Source organism: Coturnix japonica, unplaced genomic scaffold (genome assembly GCF_054131305.1).
Source record: "Coturnix japonica strain WE unplaced genomic scaffold, WE-NBRP24 Scf198, whole genome shotgun sequence".
Classification (NCBI taxonomy): Eukaryota; Metazoa; Chordata; class Aves; order Galliformes; family Phasianidae; genus Coturnix; species Coturnix japonica.
The window spans coordinates 27,554-44,967 of NW_028189101.1; the positions used below are offsets into that span (position 1 = coordinate 27,554).

The 17,414-nt window shown below is 61.2% G+C and overlaps 1 protein-coding gene across 1 annotated transcript in view; it reads left to right on the top strand.

The window, feature by feature from the left end:
* LOC146750993 (alpha-actinin-like) overlaps positions 1–16,850 on the top strand; it is a gene marked incomplete at its 3' end in the record, with an annotated part of 39,641 nt that extends 22,791 nt beyond the window's left edge. Inside the window, exons 5-6 of the mRNA XM_085535851.1 lie at positions 848–1,014; positions 16,735–16,850. Coding sequence (XP_085391977.1) covers positions 848–1,014; positions 16,735–16,850 — 283 coding nt within the window. The remainder of the gene's footprint in view (positions 1–847; positions 1,015–16,734) is intronic.
* Between the last annotated feature and the right edge of the window lie 564 nt (positions 16,851–17,414).

Below are 17,414 nucleotides of genomic sequence, written 5' to 3' on the forward strand. Positions count from 1 at the left end.
CTTGGACACCCAGGTTTGGGGGCATTACATTGCATTACATTGCATTGCAGTAATGCAGCTGTTGCATTTCAGATCTCGGACATCCAGGTGTCGGGTCACTGCAGTATATGGCAGTGATGCATTGCAGTAATGCAGCTCTGTTGCATTTCAGATCTCGGACATCCAGGTGTCGGCTCAGAGCATTGCATTACATTACATTGCATTGCAGTAATGCAGCTGTTGCATTTCAGATCTCAGACATCCAGGAGTTGGAGCACCGCAGTGTAGTTCAATGCAGCATTGCATTGCATTGCATTGCAGTAATGCAGCTGTTGCATTTCAGATCTCGGACATCCAGGTGCCGAGTCATTGCATTGCATTACATTGCAGTGCAGTGCATTGCATTGCATTGCATTGCAGTAATGCAGCTGTTGCATTTCAGATCTCGGACATCCAGGTGTCAGGTCACTGCAGTATATGGCAGTGATGCATTACAATAATGCAGCTGTTGCATTTCAGATCTCGGACACCCAGTTGTTGGCTCAGAGCATTACATTACATTACATTGCATTGCAGTCATGCAGCTGTTGCATTTCAGATCTCGGACATCCAGGAGTTGGAGCACTGCAGTGTAGTTCAATGCAGCATTGCATTGCATTGCATTGCATTACATTGCATTGCAGTAATGCAGCTGTTGCATTTCAGATCTCGGACATCCAGGTGTCGGGTCAGTGCAATACATTGCATTGCATTGCATTGCAGTAATGCAGCTGTTGCATTTCAGATCTCGGACATCCAGGTGTCGGCTCAGTGCAATACATTACATTGCATTACGTTGCATTGCAGTAATGCAGCTGTTGCATTTCAGATCTCGGACATCCAGGTGTCGGGTCAGTCCGAGGACATGACGGCCAAGGAGAAGCTGCTGCTGTGGGCGCAGCGCGCTGTGCTGCGATACCCCGGGCTGCGATGCGACAACTTCAGCAGCAGCTGGAGGGACGGGAAGCTCTTCAACGCCATCATACACAGCCATAGGTACCAATGGGGGGAGATAGGGGGAGATAGGGGGAGATATGGGGGGAGATAGGGGGCTATGGGGGGAGATAGGGGGAGATAGGGGGCTGTGGGGGGAGATATGGGGCTATGGGGGGAGATAGGGGGCTATGGGGGAGATAGGGGGAGATAATGGGGCTATGGGGGGAGATAGGGGGCTATAGGGGGACGGGAAGCTCTTCAACGCCATCATACACAGCCATAGGTATCAATAGGGGGGATATAGGGGGAGATATGGGGCTATAGGGGGAGATAGGGGGCTATGGGGGGAGATAGGGGGAGATAGGGGGCTATGGGGGGAGATAGGGGGAGATAGGGGGCTATGGGGGGAGATAGGGGGCTATGGGGGACGGGAAGCTCTTCAACGCCATCATACACAGCCATAGGTACCTATAGGGGGATATAGGGGGAGATAGGGGGAGATATGGGGGAGATAGGGGGATATGGGGGGCTATGGGGGGAGATAGGGGGAGATAGGGGGAGATAGGGGGCTATGGGGGGAGATAGGGGGCTATAGGGGAGATAGGGGGAGATATGGGGGGAGATAGGGGGCTATGGGGGGAGATAGGGGGATATGGGGGGATATAGGGGGCTATGGGGGGAGATAGGGGGCTATGGGGGGAGATAGGGGGATATGGGGGGAGATAGGGGGAGATAGTGGGCTATGGGGGGAGATAGGGGGCTATGGATGGAGATAGGGGGCTATGGGGGGAGATAGGGGGAGATAGGGGGCTATGGGGGGAGATAGGGGGCTATGAGGGACGGGAAGCTCTTCAACGCCATCATACACAGCCATAGGTATCAATAGGGGGCTATGGGGGGAGATATGGGGGAGATATGGGGAGATAGGGGGCTATGGGGGAGATAGGGGGAGATATGGGGCTATGGGGGAAGATAGGGGGAGATAGGGGGGCTATGGGGGGAGATATGGGGGAGATAGGGGGAGATAGGGGGAGATAGGGGGCTATGGGGGGAGATAGGGGGCTATGGGGGACGGGAAGCTCTTCAACGCCATCATACACAGCCATAGGTATCAATGGGGGAGAGATAGGGGGCTATGGGGGGAGATGGGGGGACATAGGGGGGAGATAGGGGGAGATAGGGGGCTATGGGGGGAGATAGGGGGAGATAGGGGGCTATGGGGGGAGATAGGGGGCTATGGGGGGAGATAGGGGGAGATAGGGGGCTATGGGGGGAGATAGGGGGATATGGGGGGAGATAGGGGGAGATATGGGGAGATAGGGGGCTATGGGGGGAGATAGGGGGCTAAGGGGGAGATAGGGGGAGATAGGGGGCTATGGGGGGAGATAGGGGGTTATGGGGGGAGATATGGGGTTATGGGGGGAGATAGGGGGCTATGGGGGACGGGAAGCTCTTCAACGCCATCATACACAGCCATAGGTACCAATGGGGGCTATGGGGGGAGATAGGGGGCTATGGGGGGAGATAGGGGGCTATGGGGGGAGATAGGGGGAGATATGGGGGGAGATAGGGGGAGATATGGGGCTATGGGGGGATATAGGGGGAGATATGGGGCTATGGGGGGAGATAGGGGGTTATGGGGGGAGATAGGGGGAGATAGGGGGCTATGGGGGGAGATAGGGGGAGATATGGGGGGAGATAGGGGGCTATGGGGGACGGGAAGCTCTTCAACGCCATCATACACAGCCATAGGTATCAATGGGGGGCTATGGGGGGAGATAGGGGGAGATAGGGGGCTATGGGGGGAGATAGGGGGCTATGGGGGGAGATAGGGGGAGATATGGGGGGATATAGGGGGAGATATGGGGCTATGGGGGGAGATAGGGGGCTATGGGGGGAGATAGGGGGCTATGGGGGACGGGAAGCTCTTCAACGCCATCATACACAGCCATAGGTACCAATAGGGGGGATATAGGGGGAGATAGGGGGCTATGGGGGGAGATAGGGGGAGATAGGGGGCTATGGGAGGAGATGTGGGGGAGATAGGGGGAGATATGGGGGGAGATAGGGGGCTATGGGGGGAGATAGGGGGCTATGGGGGAGATGGGGGATATAAGGAGATATGGGGCTATGGGGGGAGATAGGGGGTTATGGGGGGAGATAGGGGGAGATATGGGGGAGATAGGGGGAGATAGGGGGCTATGGGGGGAGATAGGGGGCTATGGGGGGAGATAGGGGGCTGTGGGGGGAGATGGGGGAGATAGGGGGCTATGGGGGGGAGATATGGGGCTGTGGGGGGAGATGGGGGAGATAGGGGGCTATGGGGGGGAGATATGGGGCTGTGGGGGGAGATAGGGGGCTATGGGGGGGGTAGAGGGAGATAGGGGGCTATGGGGGGAGATATGGGGGGATATAAGGAGATAGGGGGCTATGGGGGGAGATAGGGGGCTATGGGGGGCTATGGGGGGAGATAGGGGGAGATATGGGGCTATGGGGGGAGATAGGGGGAGATAGGGGGTTATGGGGGGCTATGGGGGGAGATAGGGGGCTGTGGGGGGAGATAGGGGGATATGGGGGACGGGAAGCTCTTCAACGCCATCATACACAGCCATAGGTATCAATAGGGGGGAGATAGGGGGAGATAGGGGGCTATGGGGGGAGATAGGGGGAGATAGGGGGCTATGGGGGGAGATAGGGGGCTATGGAGGGAGATATGGAGCTATGGGGGGAGATAGGGGGCTATGGGGGGAGATAGGGGGCTATGGGGGGAGATAGGGGGCTATGGGGGACGGGAAGCTCTTCAACGCCATCATACACAGCCATAGGTATCAATGGGGGGGAGATAGGGGGAGATAGGGGGCTATGGGGGGAGATAGGGTGAGATAGGGGGCTATGGGGGGAGATAGGGGGAGATAGGGGGCTATGGGGGGAGATAGGGGGCTATGGAGGGAGATATGGAGCTATGGGGGGAGATAGGGGGCTATGGGGAGAGATAGGGGGAGATAGGGGGCTATGGGGGGAGATAGGGGGAGATAGGGGGCTATGGGGGGAGATAGGGGGAGATAGGGGGCTATGGGGGGAGATAGGGGGTTATGGGGGGAGATAGGGGGCTATGGGGGGAGATAGTGGGCTATGGGGGGAGATAGGGGGCTATGGGGGACGGGAAGCTCTTCAACGCCATCATACACAGCCATAGGTATCAATGGGGGCTATGGGGGGATATGGGGGGAGATATGGGGCTATGGGGGGAGACAGGGGGCTATGGGGGGAGATATGGGGAGATAGGGGGAGATAGGGGGATATGGGGGGAGATAGGGGGAGATAGGGGGAGATAGGGGGCTATGGGGGGAGATAGGGGGCTATGGGGGGAGATAGGGGGGTATGGGGGGAGATAGTGGGGGAGATAGGGGGCTATGGGGGGAGATAGGGGGCTATGGATGGAGATAGGGGGCTATGGGGGGAGATAGGGGGAGATAATGGGGCTATGGGGGGAGATAGGGGGCTATGGGGGACGGGAAGCTCTTCAACGCCATCATACACAGCCATAGGTATCAATAGGGGGGATATAGGGGGAGATATGGGGGGAGATAGGGGGAGATAGGGGGCTGTGGGGGGAGATAGGGGGCTATGGGGGGAGATAGGAGGAGATAGGGGGCTATGGGGGGAGATAGGGGGAGATAGGGGGCTATGGGGGGAGATAGGGGGCTATGGGGGGAGATAGGGGGCTATGGGGGGGGATAGGGGGCTATGGGGGGAGATAGGGGGATATGGGGGGAGATAGTGGGGGAGATAGGGGGCTATGGGGGGAGATAGGGGGCTATGGGGGGAGATAGTGGGGGAGATAGGGGGCTATGGGGGGAGATAGGGGGCTATGGATGGAGATAGGGGGCTATGGGGGGAGATAGGGGGAGATAGGGGGCTATGCGGGGAGATAGGGGGCTATGGGGGACGGGAAGCTCTTCAACGCCATCATACACAGCCATAGGTATCAATAGGGGGGATATAGGGGGAGATATGGGGGGAGATAGGGGGAGATAGGGGGCTGTGGGGGGAGATAGGGGGCTATGGGGGGGGATAGGGAGAGATAGGGGGCTATGGGGGGAGATAGGGGGCTATGGGGGGGGATAGGGGGAGATGGGGGGAGATAGGGGGAGATAGGGGGAGATATGGGGGGAGATAGGGGGCTATGGGGGGAGATAGGGGGAGATGGGGGGAGATGGGGGGGAGATATGGGGCTATGGGGGGAGATAGGGGGCTATGGGGGACGGGAAGCTCTTCAACGCCATCATACACAGCCATAGGTATCAATGGGGGGATATAGGGGGAGATATGGGGCTATGGGGGGAGATAGGGGGCTATGGGGGGAGATAGGGGGAGATAGGGGGCTATGGGGGGAGATAGGGGGCTATGGGGGGGATAGGGGGAGATAGGGGGCTATGGGGGGAGATAGGGGGCTATGGGGGGAGATAGGGGGAGATAGGGGGCTATGGGGGGAGATAAGGGGCTATGGGGGGAGATAGGGGGAGATAGGGGGCTATGGGGGGAGATAGGGGGAGATAGGGGGCTATGGGGGGAGATAGGGGGCTATGGGGGGAGATAGGGGGAGATAGGGGGCTATGGGGGGAGATAGGGGGCTATGGGGGGGATAGGGGGAGATAGGGGGCTATGGGGGGAGATAGGGGGCTATGGGGGGAGATAGGGGGAGATAGGGGGCTATGGGGGGAGATAAGGGGCTATGGGGGGAGATAGGGGGAGATAGGGGGCTATGGGGGGAGATAGGGGGAGATAGGGGGCTATGGGGGGAGATAGGGGGCTATGGGGGGAGATAGGGGGAGATAGGGGGCTATGGGGGGAGATAGGGGGCTATGGGGGGAGATAGGGGGAGATAGGGGGCTATGGGGGGAGATAGGGGGAGATAGGGGGCTATGGGGGGAGATAGGGGGCTATGGGGGGAGATAGGGGGAGATAGGGGGCTATGGGGGGAGATAGGGGGAGATATGGGGGGAGATAGGGGGCTATGGGGGGAGATAGGGGGAGATAATGGGGCTATGGGGGGAGATAGGGGGCTATGGGGGGAGATGGGGGGCTATGGGGGACGGGAAGCTCTTCAACGCCATCATACACAGCCATAGGTATCAATGGGGGCTATGGGGGGAGATAGGGGGAGATAGGGGGAGATATGGGGAGATAGGGGGAGATATGGGGGGAGATAGGGGGCTATGGGGGGAGATAGGGGGAGATAGGGGGCTATGGGGGGAGATAGGGGGCTATGGGGGGAGATAGGGGGAGATAGGGGGTTATGGGGGGAGATAGGGGGAGATAGGGGGCTATGGGGGGAGATATGGGGCTGTGGGGGGAGATAGGGGGCTATGGGGGGGGTAGAGGGAGATAGGGGGCTATGGGGGGAGATAGGGGGAGATATGGGAAAGATAGGGGGAGATATGGGGCTATGGGGGGGATGGGGGGGATAAAAGGAGATAGGGGACTATGGGGAGATATGGGGGGAGATATGGGGCTATGGGGGGGTAGGGAGGGATATAAGGAGATAGGGGGCTATGGGGGGAGAGATAGGGGGAGATATGGGGCTGTGGTGGGAGATAATGGGGCTATGGGGGGAGATATGGAGCTATGGGGGGAGATAGGGGGCTATGGGGGGAGATATGGGGGGTATGGGGGAGATGGGGGCAGTGGGGGGATGGGGCCGTGCTATGGGGCTGTGCTGTGCTGTGGGGCAGTGCAATGGGACTGTGCTGTGGGGCTGTGCTGTGTTATGGGATTACGCTGTGGGGCTGTGCTATAGGGCTGCCATGGGGCAGTGCTATAGGGCTGCTATGGGGCAGTGCTGTGGGGCTGTGCTATAGGGCTGCTATGGGGCAGTGCTATGGGGCAGCGCTATGGGGCTGTGCTATGAGGCTGTGCTATAGGGCTGTGCTATAGGGCTGTGCTATGGGGCAGTGCTATGGAGCAGTGCTATGGGGCTGTGCTATGGGCTGTGCTATGGGGCTGTGCTATGGGGCAGTGCTATGGGGCTGTGCTATGGGCTGTGCTATGGGGCAGTGCTATGGGGCAGTGCTATGGGGCAGTGCTATGGGGCTGTGCTATGGGGCAGTGCTATAGGGCTGCTATGGGGCAGTGCTATAGGGCTGCTATGGGGCAGTGCTATAGGGCTGCTATGGGGCAGTGCTATGGGGCTGTGCTATGGGGCAGTGCTATGGGGCAGTGCTATAGGGCTGTGCTATGGGGCTGTGCTATAGGGCTGTGCTATGGGGCTGTGCTATGGGGCAGTGCTATGGGGCTGTGCTATGGGGCTGTGCTATGGGGCAGTGCTATGGGGCTGTGCTATGGGGCTGTGCTATGGGGCAGTGCTATGGGGCAGTGCTATGGGGCAGTGCTATGGGGCTGTGCTATGGGGCAGTGCTATGGGGCTGTGCTATGGGGCTGTGCTATGGGGCAGTGCTATAGGGCTGCTATGGGGCTGTGCTATGGGGCTGTGCTATGGGACAGTGCTATGGGGCTGTGCTATAGGGCTGTGCTATGGGGCTGTGCTATAGGGCTGCTATGGGGCAGTGCTATAGGGCTGCTATGGGGCAGTGCTATGGGGCTGTGCTATGGGGCAGTGCTATGGGGCTGTGCTATAGGGCTGTGCTATGGGGCTGTGCTATAGGGCTGCTATGGGGCAGTGCTATAGGGCTGCTATGGGGCAGTGCTATGGGGCTGTGCTATGGGGCAGTGCTATGGGGCTGTGCTATGGAGCAGTGCTATGGGGCTGTGCTATGGGGCAGTGCTATGGGGCAGTGCTATGGGGCTGTGCTATGGGGCAGTGCTATGGGGCAGTGCTATGGGGCTGTGCTATGGGGCAGTGCTATGGGGCTGTGCTATGGGGCTGTGCTATGGGGCAGTGCTATAGGGCTGCTATGGGGCAGTGCTATAGGGCTGCTATGGGGCAGTGCTATAGGGCTGCTATGGGGCAGTGCTATGGGGCTGTGCTATAGGGCTGTGCTATGGGGCTGTGCTATGGGGCTGTGCTATGGGGCAGTGCTATGGAGCTGTGCTATTGGGCTGTGCTATGGGGCAGTGCTATGGAGCTGTGCTATGGGGCTGTGCTATGGGGCTGTGCTATGGGGCAGTGCTATGGGGCTGTGCTATAGGGCTGTGCTATGGGGCTGTGCTATGGGGCTGTGCTATGGGGCAGTGCTATGGGGCAATGCTATGGGGCTGTGCTATGGGGCAGTGCTATGGGGCAGGCAGTGCTATGGGGCTGTGCTATGGGGCTGTGCTATGGGGCAGTGCTATAGGGCTGCTATGGGGCAGTGCTATAGGGCTGCTATGGGGCAGTGCTATGGGGCTGTGCTATGGGGCAGTGCTATGGGGCTGTGCTATAGGGCTGTGCTATGGGGCTGTGCTATGGGGCAGTGCTATGGGGCAGTGCTATGGGGCTGTGTTATGGAGCAGGGCTATGGGGCTGTGCTATGGGGTTGTGCTATGGGGCAGCAGCTGAGCTATGGGGCAGTGCTATGGGGCAGTGCTATGGGGCTGTGCTGTGGGGCAGTGCTATGGAGCTGTGCTATTGGGCTGTGCTATGGGGCAGTGCTATGGGGCTGTGCTATGGGGCAGTGCTATGGGGCAGTGCTATGGAGCTGTGCTATGGGGCTGTGCTATGGGGCAGTGCTATGGGGCTGTGCTATGGGGCAGTGCTATGGGGCTGTGCTATGGAGCTGTGCTATGGGGCTGTGCTATGGGGCAGTGCTATGGGGCTGTGCTATGGGGCTGTGCTATGGGGCTGTGCTATGGGGCTGTGCTATGGGGCTGTGCTATGGGGCAGTGCTATGGGGCAGTGCTATGGGGCTGTGCTATAGGGCTGTGCTATGGGGCAGTGCTATGGAGCTGTGCTATGGGGCTGTGCTATGGGGCAGTGCTATGGGGCTGTGCTATGGGGCAGTGCTATGGGGCTGTGCTATGGAGCTGTGCTATGGGGCTGTGCTATGGGGCAGTGCTATGGGGCTGTGCTATGGGGCTGTGCTATGGGGCAGTGCTATGGGGCTGCCCTATGGGGCTGTGCTATGGGGCAGTGCTATGGGGCAGTGCTATGGGGCAGTGCTATGGGGCTGTGCTATGGGGCAGTGCTATGGGGCTGTGCTATGGGGCTGTGCTATGGGGCTGTGCTATGGGGCAGTGCTATGGGGCAGTGCTATGGGGCAGCGCTATGGGGCTGTGCTATGGGGCAGTGCTATGGGGCTGTGCTATGGGGCAGTGCTATGGGGCTGTGCTATGGGGCTGTGCTATGGGGCTGTGCTATGGGGCAGTGCTATGGAGCTGTGCTATGGGGCAGTGCTATGGGGCAGTGCTATGGGGCAGTGCTATGGGGCTGTGCTATAGGGCTGTGCTATGGGGCAGTGCTATGGAGCTGTGCTATGGGGCAGTGCTATGGGGCAGTGCTATGGGGCAGTGCTATGGGGCTGTGCTATAGGACTGTGCTATGGGGCTGTGCTATGGGGCTGTGCTATGGGGCAGTGCTATGGGGCTGTGCTATGGGGCAGTGCTATGGGGCAGTGCTATGGGGCTGTGCTATGGGGCAGTGCTATGGAGCTGTGCTATGGGGCAGTGCTATGGGGCAGTGCTATGGGGCAGTGCTATGGGGCTGTGCTATAGGACTGTGCTATGGGGCTGTGCTATGGGGCTGTGCTATGGGGCAGTGCTATGGGGCTGTGCTATGGGGCAGTGCTATGGGGCAGTGCTATGGGGCTGTGCTATGGGGCAGTGCTATGGAGCTGTGCTATGGGGCAGTGCTATGGGGCAGTGCTATGGGGCAGTGCTATGGGGCAGTGCTATGGGGATGTGCTATGGGGCAGTGCTATGGGGCAGTGCTATGGGGCAGTGCTATGGGGCAGTGCTATGGGGCTGTGCTATGGGGCAGTGCTATGGGGCTGTGCTATGGGGCAGTGCTATGGGGCAGTGCTATGGGGCTGTGCTATGGGGCAGTGCTATGGGGCTGTGCTATGGGGCTGTGCTATGGAGCAGTGCTATGGGGCTGTGCTATGGGGCTGTGCTATGGGGCAGTGCTATGGGGCAGTGCTATGGGGCTGTGCTATGGGGCAGTGCTATGGGGCAGTGCTATGGGGCTGTGCTATGGGGCAGTGCTATGGGGCTGTGCTATGGGGCTGTGCTATGGGGCAGTGCTATAGGGCTGCTATGGGGCTGTGCTATGGGGCTGTGCTATGGGACAGTGCTATGGGGCTGTGCTATAGGGCTGTGCTATGGGGCTGTGCTATAGGGCTGCTATGGGGCAGTGCTATAGGGCTGCTATGGGGCAGTGCTATGGGGCTGTGCTATGGGGCAGTGCTATGGGGCTGTGCTATAGGGCTGTGCTATGGGGCTGTGCTATAGGGCTGCTATGGGGCAGTGCTATAGGGCTGCTATGGGGCAGTGCTATGGGGCTGTGCTATGGGGCAGTGCTATGGGGCTGTGCTATGGAGCAGTGCTATGGGGCTGTGCTATGGGGCAGTGCTATGGGGCAGTGCTATGGGGCTGTGCTATGGGGCAGTGCTATGGGGCAGTGCTATGGGGCTGTGCTATGGGGCAGTGCTATGGGGCTGTGCTATGGGGCTGTGCTATGGGGCAGTGCTATAGGGCTGCTATGGGGCAGTGCTATAGGGCTGCTATGGGGCAGTGCTATAGGGCTGCTATGGGGCAGTGCTATGGGGCTGTGCTATAGGGCTGTGCTATGGGGCTGTGCTATGGGGCTGTGCTATGGGGCAGTGCTATGGAGCTGTGCTATTGGGCTGTGCTATGGGGCAGTGCTATGGAGCTGTGCTATGGGGCTGTGCTATGGGGCTGTGCTATGGGGCAGTGCTATGGGGCTGTGCTATAGGGCTGTGCTATGGGGCTGTGCTATTGGGCTGTGCTATGGGGCAGTGCTATGGAGCTGTGCTATGGGGCTGTGCTATGGGGCAGTGCTATGGGGCAATGCTATGGGGCTGTGCTATGGGGCAGTGCTATGGGGCAGGCAGTGCTATGGGGCTGTGCTATGGGGCTGTGCTATGGGGCAGTGCTATGGGGCAGGCAGTGCTATGGGGCAGTGCTATGGGGCTGTGCTATGGGGCAGTGCTATGGGGCTGCCCTTTGGGGCTGTGCTATGGGGCAGCGCTATGGGGCTGTGCTATAGGGCTATGCTATGGGGCTGTGCTATGGGGCTATGCTATGGGGCTGTGCTATGGGGCAGTGCTATGGGGCTGCGCTATGGGGCAGTGCTATGGGGCAGTGCTATGGGGCTGTACTATGGGGCTGTGCTATGGGGCAGTGCTATGGGGCAGTGCTATGGGGCTGTGCTATGGGGCTGTGCTATGGGGCTGTGCTATGGGGCAGTGCTATGGGGCAGCGCTATGGGGCTGTGCTATGGGGCTGTGCTATGGGGCAGTGCTATGGGGCAGCGCTATGGGGCTGTGCTATGGGGCTGTGCTATGGGGCAGTGCTATGGGGCTGTGCTATGGGGCAGTGCTATGGGGCTGTGCTATGGGGCTGTGCTATGGGGCAGTGCTATAGGGCTGCTATGGGGCAGTGCTATGGGGCTGTGCTATGGGGCAGTGCTATGGGGCAGTGCTATGGGGCAGTGCTATGGGGCAGTGCTATGGGGCTGTGCTATAGGGCTGTGCTATGGGGCTGTGCTATAGGGCTGTGCTATGGGGCTGTGCTATGGGGCAGTGCTATGGGGCTGTGCTATGGGGCAGTGCTATGGGGCTGTGCTATGGGGCAGTGCTATGGGGCTGTGCTATGGGGCAGTGCTATGGGGCTGTGCTATGGGGCAGTGCTATGGGGCAGTGCTATGGGGCTGTGCTATGGGGCTGTGCTATGGGGCAGTGCTATGGGGCAGTGCTATGGGGCTGTGCTATGGGGCTGTGCTATGGGGCTGTGCTATGGGGCAGTGCTATGGGGCTGTGCTATGGGGCAGTGCTATGGGGCTGTGCTATGGGGCAGTGCTATGGGGCAGTGCTATGGGGCTGTGCTATGGGGCAGTGCTATAGGGCTGCTATGGGGCAGTGCTATAGGGCTGCTATGGGGCAGTGCTATGGGGCTGTGCTATGGGGCAGTGCTATGGGGCTGTGCTATAGGGCTGTGCTATGGGGCTGTGCTATGGGGCAGTGCTATGGGGCTGTGCTATGGGGCAGTGCTATGGGGCTGTGCTATGGGGCAGTGCTATGGGGCTGTGCTATGGGGCTGTGCTATGGGGCAGTGCTATAGGGCTGCTATGGGGCAGTGCTATAGGGCTGCTATGGGGCAGTGCTATGGGGCTGTGCTATGGGGCAGTGCTATGGGGCTGTGCTATGGGGCTGTGCTATGGGGCTGTGTTATGGAGCAGGGCTATGGGGCTGTGCTATGGGGTTGTGCTATGGGGCAGCAGCTGAGCTATGGGGCAGTGCTATGGGGCAGTGCTATGGGGCTGTGCTGTGGGGCAGTGCTATGGAGCTGTGCTATTGGGCTGTGCTATGGGGCAGTGCTATGGGGCTGTGCTATGGGGCAGTGCTATGGGGCTGTGCTATGGAGCTGTGCTATGGGGCTGTGCTATGGGGCAGTGCTATGGGGCTGTGCTATGGGGCTGTGCTATGGGGCAGTGCTATGGGGCTGCCCTATGGGGCTGTGCTATGGGGCAGTGCTATGGGGCAGTGCTATGGGGCAGTGCTATGGGGCAGTGCTATGGGGCTGTGCTATGGGGCAGTGCTATGGGGCTGTGCTATGGGGCAGTGCTATGGGGCAGTGCTATGGGGCTGTGCTATGGGGCAGTGCTATGGAGCTGTGCTATGGGGCAGTGCTATGGGGCAGTGCTATGGGGCAGTGCTATGGGGCAGTGCTATGGGGATGTGCTATGGGGCAGTGCTATGGGGCAGTGCTATGGGGCAGTGCTATGGGGCAGTGCTATGGGGCTGTGCTATGGGGCAGTGCTATGGGGCTGTGCTATGGGGCAGTGCTATGGGGCTGTGCTATGGGGCTGTGCTATGGGGCAGTGCTATGGGGCTGTGCTATGGGGCAGTGCTATGGGGCTGTGCTATGGGGCTGTGCTATGGGGCAGTGCTATGGGGCTGTGCTATGGGGCAGTGCTATGGGGCTGTGCTATGGGGCAGTGCTATGGGGCAGTGCTATGGGGCAGTGCTATGGGGCTGTGCTATGGGGCTGTGCTATGGGGCAGTGCTATGGGGCAGTGCTATGGGGCTGTGCTATGGGGCTGTGCTATGGGGCAGTGCTATAGGGCTGCTATGGGGCAGTGCTATAGGGCTGCTATGGGGCAGTGCTATGGGGCTGTGCTATGGGGCAGTGCTATGGGGCTGTGCTATAGGGCTGTGCTATGGGGCTGTGCTATGGGGCAGTGCTATGGGGCAGTGCTATGGGGCTGTGTTATGGAGCAGGGCTATGGGGCTGTGCTATGGGGTTGTGCTATGGGGCAGCAGCTGAGCTATGGGGCAGTGCTATGGGGCAGTGCTATGGGGCTGTGCTGTGGGGCAGTGCTATGGAGCTGTGCTATTGGGCTGTGCTATGGGGCAGTGCTATGGGGCTGTGCTATGGGGCAGTGCTATGGGGCTGTGCTATGGAGCTGTGCTATGGGGCTGTGCTATGGGGCAGTGCTATGGGGCTGTGCTATGGGGCTGTGCTATGGGGCAGTGCTATGGGGCTGCCCTATGGGGCTGTGCTATGGGGCAGTGCTATGGGGCAGTGCTATGGGGCAGTGCTATTGGGCTGTGCTATGGGGCAGTGCTATGGGGCTGTGCTATGGGGCAGTGCTATGGGGCTGTGCTATGGAGCTGTGCTATGGGGCTGTGCTATGGGGCAGTGCTATGGGGCTGTGCTATGGGGCTGTGCTATGGGGCAGTGCTATGGGGCTGCCCTATGGGGCTGTGCTATGGGGCAGTGCTATGGGGCAGTGCTATGGGGCAGTGCTATGGGGCTGTGCTATGGGGCAGTGCTATGGGGCTGTGCTATGGGGCTGTGCTATGGGGCAGTGCTATGGGGCAGTGCTATGGGGCAGCGCTATGGGGCTGTGCTATGGGGCAGTTCTATGGGGCTGTGCTATGGGGCAGTGCTATGGGGCTGTGCTATGGGGCTGTGCTATGGGGCTGTGCTATGGGGCTGTGCTATGGGGCAGTGCTGTGGGGCAGTGCTATGGGGCTGTGCTATGGGGCTGTGCTATGGGACTGTGTTATGGGGCTGTGCTATGGGGCTGTGCTATGGGGCTGTGCTATGGGGCAGTGCTGTGGGGCAGTGCTATGGGACTGTGCTATGGGGCAGCGCTATGGGGCTGTGCTATGGGGCTGTGCTATGGGGCTGCCCTATGGGGCTGTGCTATGGGGCAGTGCTATGGGGCTGCCCTATGGGGCAGCGCTATGGGGCAGTGCTATGGGACTGTGCTATGGGGCAGCGCTATGGGGCTGTGCTATGGGGCTGTGCTATGGGGCTGCCCTATGGGGCTGTGCTATGGGGCTGTGCAGTGGGGCAGTGCTATGGGGCAGTGCTATGGGGCTGCCCTATGGGGCAGCGCTATGGGGCTGTGCTATGGGGTTGTGCTATGGGGCTGTGCTATGGGGCAGTGCTATGGGGCAGCGCTATGGGGCTGTGCTATGGGGCTGTGCTATGGGGCAGTGCTATGGGGCAGTGCTATGGGGCTGTGCTATGGGGCTGTGCTATGGGGCTGTGCTATGGGGCTGTGCTGCTCTGGGCCCACATTATGAGGTTGTGCTGAGCTTTGGGCTCATGCTCCCTTTCCCCCCATCTCCCACCTCCCACCCCCCATTTACCCCCTTTACCCCCATCCCTGCCCCCCATCTCCCCCCTGCCCCCCATCTCCCCCCTTTCCTCCATCCCTGCCCCCCATCTCCCCCATCTCCCCCATATCCCCCATCCCTGCCCCCCATCTCCCCCCATATCCCCCATCTCCCCCCTCCCACTCCCCATCTCCCCCCCCATACCTCCCCCATCTCTCCACCCCACATCTCCCCCCCATCTCCCCCCCATATCTCCCCATCCCTGCCCCCATATCTCCCCCCTTTCCTCCATCAATGTCCCATCTCCCCCATTTGCCCCCCATCTCCCCCCATCTATCCCCTGCCCCCCATATCTCCCCCATCTCCCCTCCATCCCTGCCCCATCTCCCCCCACTGCCCCCCATGTCCCCCCCCATATCTCCATCTCCCCCCCACCATCCCTGCCCCCCATGTCCCTCATATCCCTCCATCTCCCCCCATTCCTGCCCCATCTCCCCCTATCTCTCTCCCCCATCTCCCCCCATCTCTCCCATATCCCCCATCCCTGCCCCCCATCTCCCCCCATCTCCCCCATATCCCCCCATATCCCCCATCCCTGCCCCCCATCCCTGCCCCCCATCTCCCCCCATCTCTGCCCCCCATCTCCCCCATCTCCCCCATCCCTGCCCCCCATCTCCCCCATCTCTGCCCCCCATCTCCCCCCATCTCCCCCCATCCCTGCCCCCCATCTCCCCCCATATCCCCCATCCCTGCCCCCCATCTCCCCCCCTGCCCCCATCTTCCCCATCTCCGCCATCCCTGCCCCCCATCTCCCCCCATATCCCCCATATCCCCCATCCCTGCCCCCATCTCCCCCCCATCTCCCCCATCTCCCCCATCTCTCCCATATCCCCCATCCCTGCCCCCCATCTCCCCCATCTCCCCCCATCCCTGCCCCCCATCTCCCCCCATCTCCCCCCTTACCCCATATCCCCCATCTCCCCCCATATCCCCCATCTCCCCCCATCTTCCCCATCTCCCCCCATCTCCCCCATCTCCCCCCATCTCTGCCCCCCATCTCCCCCCCTGCTCCATCTCCCCCATATCCCCCATCCCCGCCCCCCATCTCCCCCCATCTCCCCCATCTCTGCCCCCCATATCCCCCATATCCCCCATCCCTGCCCCCCATCTCCCCCCTTTCCCCATACCTGCCCCCCATCTCCCCCCATCCCTGCCCCCATCTCCCCCCATCTCCCCCATCCCTGCCCCCCATCTCCCCCCATCTCCCCCATATCCCCCCATATCCCCCATCTCCCCCCATCTCTCCCATATCCCCCTTCCCTGCCCCCCATCTCCCCCCATCCCTGCCCCCCATCTCCCCCCCTTTCCCCCATACCTGCCCCCCATCTCCCCCCATCCCTGCCCCCATCTCCCCCCATCTCCCCCTCCCTGCCCCCCATCTCCCCCCCCTGCCCCCATCTCCCCCCATCTCCCCCATCGCTGCCCCCCATCTCCCCCCATCTCCCCCATATCCCCCCATATCCCCCATCTCCCCCCATCTCTCCCATATCCCCCTTCCCTGCCCCCCATCTCCCCCATCCCTGCCCCCCATCTCCCCCCTTTCCCCCATACCTGCCCCCCATCTCCCCCCATATCCCCCCATCTCCCCCCATCTCCCCCATATCCCCCATCCCTGCCCCCCATCTCCCCCCATCTCCCCCCATATCCCCCATATCCCCCATCTCCCCCCATATCCCCCATCTCCCCCCATCTCTGCCCCCATCTCCCCCCCTGCTCCCATCTCCCCCATATCCCCCATCCCCGCCCCCCATCTCCCCCCATCTCTGCCCCCCATCTCCCCCCTGCTCCCATATCCCCCATATCCCCCATCCCTGCCCCCCATATCCCCCCATATCCCCCATCCCTGCCCCCCATCCCTGCCCCCCATCTCCCCCATCCCTGCCCCCCATATCCCCCATCTCCCCCCATCTCCCCCATCCCTGCCCCCATCTCCCCCCATCTCCCCCATATCCCCATGTCCCCCCCCGCCCCATAGGCCTCACTTGGTGGACATGGGCCGCGTTGAGCAGCAGAGCAGCCTCCAGAACCTGGAACAGGCCTTCAGCGTCGCCGAGACCGAGCTGGGGGTCACCAGGCTGCTGGACCCCGAGGGTGGGTGGGGGGAGATGGGGAGATGTGGGGCAGAGATGGGGGGATGTGGGGCAGAGATGGGGGGATGTGGGGCAGAGATGGGGGTCACCAGGCTGCTGGACCCCGAGGGTGGGTGGGGGGAGATGGGGGGCAGGGATGGGGGGAGATGGGGGGCAGAGATGGGGGGATGTGGGGCAGGGATGGGGGGAGATGTGGGGCAGAGATGGGATGGATGTGGGGCAGAGATGGGGGGAGATGTGGGGCAGAGATGGGGGTCACATGTGGGGCAGGGATGGGGGTCACCAGGCTGCTGGACCCCGAGGGTGGGTGGGGGGAGATGGGGCAGAGATGGGGGGATGTGGGGCAGAGATGGGGGTCACCAGGCTGCTGGACCCCGAGGGTGGGTGGGGGGAGATGGGGGGAGATGTGGGGCAGGGATGGGGGGATGTGGGGCAGGGATGGGGGGGATGTGGGGCAGGGATGGGGGTCATCAGGCTGCTGGACCCCGAGGGTGGGTGGGGGGATGTGGGGCGGGGATGGGGGTCACCTGTGGGGCAGGGATGGGGTCACCAGGCTGCTGGACCC